This window comes from Lycium barbarum, chromosome 2 (assembly GCF_019175385.1).
Source record: "Lycium barbarum isolate Lr01 chromosome 2, ASM1917538v2, whole genome shotgun sequence".
In the NCBI taxonomy this organism is placed as follows: domain Eukaryota; kingdom Viridiplantae; phylum Streptophyta; class Magnoliopsida; order Solanales; family Solanaceae; genus Lycium; species Lycium barbarum.
Window position 1 is genome coordinate 136,133,499 of NC_083338.1, and position 6,046 is coordinate 136,139,544.

The 6,046-nt window shown below is 37.1% G+C and overlaps 1 protein-coding gene across 3 annotated transcripts; it reads left to right on the forward strand.

Annotated features, from left to right (window-relative positions):
- Nucleotides 1-690: 690 nt before the first annotated feature.
- On the forward strand, nucleotides 691-5,670 carry LOC132627463 (probable cellulose synthase A catalytic subunit 3 [UDP-forming]). 3 transcript variants are annotated; one of them, XM_060342814.1, is made up of 14 exons: nucleotides 691-1,042; nucleotides 1,137-1,332; nucleotides 1,414-1,592; nucleotides 1,674-1,782; nucleotides 1,869-2,019; nucleotides 2,233-2,499; nucleotides 2,584-2,929; nucleotides 3,037-3,174; nucleotides 3,282-3,407; nucleotides 3,502-3,714; nucleotides 3,806-4,073; nucleotides 4,169-4,356; nucleotides 4,437-4,787; nucleotides 5,027-5,670. In XM_060342814.1, exons 1-14 carry the CDS (start codon nucleotides 962-964, stop codon nucleotides 5,609-5,611), a joined length of 3,198 nt encoding a protein of 1,065 aa, XP_060198797.1. In that variant the 5' UTR covers nucleotides 691-961; the 3' UTR covers nucleotides 5,612-5,670. The 3 variants fall into 3 exon arrangements, with proteins under 3 accessions (XP_060198797.1, XP_060198798.1, XP_060198799.1); XM_060342815.1 differs by having other exon boundaries at nucleotides 692-1,042; nucleotides 1,414-1,586; XM_060342816.1 differs by having other exon boundaries at nucleotides 692-1,042; nucleotides 1,414-1,565.
- Nucleotides 5,671-6,046: the final 376 nt, after the last annotated feature.

The window sequence follows — 6,046 nt, forward strand, 5'->3', positions numbered from 1 at the left end:
CCAAATTTAAGTGACTTTTGGAAGACAAAACAAAATCAAGCGATTATGGTGGTCAATTACCCGATCATATAAGCTTCTAACTCTGAACCAAACGACCAAGTTATCAGATGCTTACCCCATTTTTTCGGGGCTCACTCTTCAGCCTATTGAGTCTGCTCTCTGTATTTCCTCAATAATTCCGTATTTATTCATAACCAGTATCAAGCATCAAACACGACCACTATGAGCATAGAAAATAACGAAAATTCACTGTTCACGCCAACGTACAGAGATAACGTAAGACGAGAAACACTTTCGAAAAAGATACTCCTTGAATCAAGCGGTACAAAGTAACCAAAAGTAGTGACGACATTGCCCGAGAAGATGATGTAAAATTGAAGTGTCCCTTGTGCCAATGACAACTATACACTTAATAATATGCCAAAATATAACTCAAGAATTTTGATGATAACAAGAGTCGAGACAAAGAAAAACATAAGAATTCAAAAGAAAAAGAGACGTGAAGAGCGGCACAATACAGTTGGAAATAACGACATAACTTTTTGTCATTACTACTAGGTAGTAATTAACTTTCCATACTTACCATCTTCCTAATATTTGTCACTTTTTTCATAGTATTAAATTTGACTCTAAATGGTTTAAGCACGTTCCTAAAATGTACCATAATGAATGTTGGATAATTTTCATTTCTCAAAATTAGTCAAGTACAATAATATCAAGAAACCTTCAATAGATGAAAGTGAGTAATTCTTCTTAGTTGCAGTAAGTTTCATATAGAGAACAGAAGTAGACACACAAGTACAGAACAAAGGAAGTAAAAGAAAAAGGAGAAGTGGGATCAGCTAGAAACTACTATCTGTAAAATTTGGCATATACAATAAATATATATATATCCACAGAGCTAACATCTGTTTCAACATTGAATTTTGTGTCAAATCTGTTACACCATTTAAGTCTTTCCATGGAGGTGAGTGCTGGTCTAGTTGCAGGCACTCACAACAAGGATGAAATAGTTATTATTCGTCGCGATAGTGAATTTTCTGTAAGTTGTCTACTTGACCAATTCATTTGTGTAGTTCTTGTTGCTGTGTTATAAATATAGTTATTGGTTAATCATGTTGAGTTATGGTCATCAGGCAAGGCCAATGGAGCAGCTGAGTGGTCAAATTTGCAAAATATGTGGTGATGAAGTCGGGTTCACAGTAGATGGAGAGCCCTTTATAGCTTGCAATGAATGTGCTTTTCCAGTTTGTAGAACTTGTTATGATTATGAGCGGCGTGAAGGTAGCCAAGTTTGTCCACAGTGCAAAACTCGTTTCAATCGTCTAAAAGGTAACATATCCTTTTTTTCTGTACTGAAATGTTGAACTTATTTGCTACTGTATATATTCTGATTCTCGAACTTTTTTATAGGGTGTCCTAGAGTACATGGTGATGAGGAAGAAGATAACATTGATGATGTTGACAACGAGTTCAATTTTGAAAATGATCGCGTGAAACATGATTTCCAGTGTTATGGTTTCGAGCATTTTGACTCCAGCCACCAAATTCCACGAGTTCCCAGTGTTATGCATATGCCTTATCATGTTATGGTTCATTCAGTTTTTTTAATTCTAGCTATGATAACGTTTTCATGAAGAAGACTAATATAATGTATGTACATTGTGCTGCAGGTAGATGATGATATCGATCCAGACAAACATGCACTAGTACCGATGGGGTCAGCAGGGCTCTGTGGCAAAGGGGCACTTTCCCTTCCCTACCGATATACCAACAATAGAGGTGATACTCTATAATAAGACATTGAATAAAAAATGAGAATAGTCCTAGCTGCATGGACTGTGGATTCTTGAATTTTGTTTCTGCAGTGCAATCGCTGGATCCGTCAAAGGACTTAGCTCTTTATGGCTATGGAAGTATAGCTTGGAAGGAGAGGATGGAAAGTTGGAAACAAAAGATGACGAAAGATAGTGGTGACAAAGACGGGGATAATAATGAAGATGAATTTGATTTATCAGTGTAAGTACTCTGTACTCATATAGTTAATTTTGTTATGAAACTGCCAGGTTATTACTAGCTTTTGATTAATATGGCGGCAGTTAACAGCTGGTATTTAATATGCTTGTGAAAATATTGCTGCATTTTCTATCTATTTGATATGACAGATAGAGATCCAAGCATTTATGAAATTGTCAAATTTGCTGATCTTTGTATTATTTTTTGTGAAATCAGGTTGAATGAAGCAAGACAACCATTATCAAGGAGATTGCCAATTCCATCTAGCCAAATCAACCCGTACAGAATTGTCATCATAATTCGGCTGGTTGTTCTTGGTTTTTTCTTTCATTATAGGGTCACTCATCCTGTTACCGATGCTTATGGATTGTGGCTAGTCTCTGTAATATGTGAAATTTGGTTTGCTGTTTCATGGATCCTTGATCAATTCCCTAAGTGGCTTCCCATTGAAAGGGAAACTTACCTTGACCGATTGTCCCTCAGGTCAGTAGTTAACCAATTTTCCTCTATCATGTTCACACTCCCTTTATTAATAGCTAGGTAAATTACATATATTATGTCTTTCAGATATGAAAAAGAAGGGCAGCCTTCTCAACTTTCTGTAGTGGATATATTCGTGAGTACTGTAGATCCACTTAAAGAACCTCCTCTGGTGACTGCAAACACGGTTTTGTCCATTCTGGCTGTGGACTACCCAGTCAATAAGGTGTCATGCTATGTATCGGATGATGGGGCTTCTATGCTGACCTTTGAAGCATTATCAGAAACAGCTGAGTTTGCTAAGAAATGGATTCCTTTCTGCAAGAAATTTAATATTGAGCCTCGCGCTCCTGAGTCGTATTTTTCTCAGAATATGGATTATCTCCAAGGCAAGGTTTTGACTTCATTTATAAAAGAACGACGAGCAATGAAGGTAAATAATCATGACTCCCCAATCTTGTTCCAAGGTTTTAGCTAAACGTTACTTTCTTTGGTTTTTGGTTGGTGTTTATTTAGAATTGAACTTTCCTGATGTTGTAGAGAGATTATGAGGTATTTAAAGTACGTGTAAATGCTCTGGTTGCTAAAGCGCAAAATGTACCTGAGGAAGGGTGGACAATGCAGGATGGAACTCCTTGGCCTGGGAATAATGTTAGAGATCATCCTGGCATGATTCAGGTGCTGAAATTTAGATTTCATTATTCATTGTTGGAATTTTTACTTAATCTCTCGCTTTGTTCCATCATCTAGCTTTATTAATTTCTTCTTATGGTTGTTATTTCCAGGTCATCCTAGGCCAGAAGGGGGGGCTGGATACAGATGGAAAGGAATTACCTCGACTAGTATATGTATCCAGAGAAAAAAGACCTGGATTCAACCATCACAAGAAGGCTGGTGCAATGAATGCTCTGGTTTGTAATGCATAGAGATTTATTTTCGTGGTAGCTTCTTCAGCTCTGCAGATATGGGATGTTATTGTTTATGAGCTTAAAATCTATTTGACAGGTCAGGGTATCTGCTGTGCTCACTAATGCTCCTTACTTGTTGAATTTGGATTGTGATCACTATATCAACAACAGCAAAGCCATTAGGGAAGCTATGTGTTTCATGATGGATCCATCGCTCGGGAAGAGTGTTTGCTATGTTCAGTTCCCTCAGAGATTTGATGGCATTGACAGGAATGATCGATATGCTAATAGGAACACGGTGTTCTTTGATGTAAGTGCAAACTTGTAAAATCAATGGCTACATATCTGCTTATTGTTTCTTTGTACTCGAGTGAAATTATAATTGCTTTTACATGAACCAGATTAACATGAAAGGATTAGATGGAATTCAAGGACCTATATACATTGGAACTGGATGTATGTTCAGACGCCAGGCACTCTATGGACTCGATGCGCCCAAGCAGAAGAAAGCTCCGTCGAGGATATGCAATTGCTGGTTAAACTGGTGCTGCTACAAAAGTTGTTGCTGCAGAAGGAAAAGGAAAAATAAGAAGCCTAATTCAGAGGTCAAGCCTCTTTTAAATGACGAAGACTCCCTTGACTTAGTGGTCTCACAAGAGGGCACCCAAGGTAAAGTCACATTTTTGATTTCCAAACTAATTCACATTTAATTGAAGTTCCTCAGTAGCTAGTTCAATTGTTTTATGTCAATGTGGCTTGAGCAGGTGACAATCAAGCTCAAATCTCTGACCACAAGTTAGAAAACAAATTTGGCCAATCTCCGGTTTTTGTTGTATCAACACTGCTAGAAAATGGTGGGACTTTTAAAAGTGCTAGTACAGCTTCTCTGCTAAAAGAGGCTATTTATGTAATAAGCTGTTGCTATGAAGATGAAACAGAGTGGGGAAAAGAGGTAATTCAGATCCATCTCTTAAAATTTATTACTTCCTACAAATATCAAACAACTTTTTCCTAACTACTTTGAAAATGCAGATTGGCTGGATATATGGTTCAGTCACAGAGGACATATTAACAGGCTTCAAAATGCATTGTCATGGCTGGAGATCCATATATTGCATTCCTAAAAGGCCTGCATTTAAAGGATCAGCACCGATCAATCTATCAGATCGTCTCCACCAAGTCCTTCGATGGGCTCTTGGTTCTATTGAAATTTTTTTCAGCAGGCATTGTCCTCTCTGGTATGGATGTGGTGGTGGTCTCAATTGGCTCGAACGTTTCTCATACATAAGTTCCACCATTTATCCTTTCACATCTCTTCCCCTCGTCGCTTATTGCACTCTACCTGCTGTATGCTTGCTCACAGGAGACTTCATTACACCCGAGGTACAAAATCTCTAACCATAAAAAAGACTTCCTTAGTTACATTACACTCATCAAGAAAGATATTTCTTTCTGCTCATATACAAAACCTACACACTTATTATGTATATTTTATGTATTCAGTATGTATATTATACGTGTATTTATGCTTAATATTCAAAACCTATGTATTTTCTGGCTATTGTTCTTTTGAGCTGTCCAAAATGTAGTTATCCCTTTCTTTTTCTTGTTCAATATTGCAGCTTGACAATTCTGCTGCCCTATGGTTTTTGTCGCTTTTCATTTGCATTTTTGCAACAAGCATTCTTGAAATGAGATGGAGTGGAGTAGCGATACATGAATGGTGGAGGAACGAACAATTTTGGGTGATCGGAGGTGTTTCAGCACATCTATTCGCTGTGTTCCAAGGTTTACTAAAGGTGTTAGCCGGTGTGGACACAAACTTCACAGTAACATCAAAATCCGGGGACTATGAAGAATTCTCAGAGCTTTATGCATTCAAATGGACAACTCTTCTCATTCCACCAACCACATTGTTGCTACTAAACATTATAGGATTTGTTGCTGGTATCTCCAATGCTATAAACAATGGATACGATTCATGGGGGCCGTTATTTGGGAAGCTATTTTTTGCTTTCTGGGTGATTATTCATCTCTATCCATTCCTGAAAGGACTTTTGGGTAGAAAGAACAGAACACCGATGATCATCATTGTCTGGTCAATCTTACTTGCTTCCATATTTTCACTTTTATGGGTAAGGATTGATCCATTTTCGGCGAAAACGGATGGTCCACTTCTTGAAGAGTGTGGATTGGATTGTAACTAGTATGGAAATAAGTTCAAACTCATAAATAGAAGAAGATATTTATGAGTTCCTAAAGTAAATACAGATTCTTGTTCTCTCTTTCCTCGTTTTGGCTACTTGGTTTCACAAGACCCTCCAAACATTTATGTATATATTTGTTTTGGCCTTTTTGGATTGCAAAACAATTTTTTCCTTGGGATTCTAAGGAGTGTATTCCATTGAACTCCAGCAAATGATCTTTTGCACAAAACATAATTAAAACATGATTCCATACTATTTAGCAAATAAACACACACAATTTAGTAAATTTGTTATAATATTACAATTATAGTCTAGCTTTTTGAACTCAAGCATCGGTCTGATCTACGCGTATCACATTATACAAGTATTATGATATCCTACTAGCTCAAGAGGATCTATATTAAACTAGATTACATGCAATATCCTTTCTCTAGA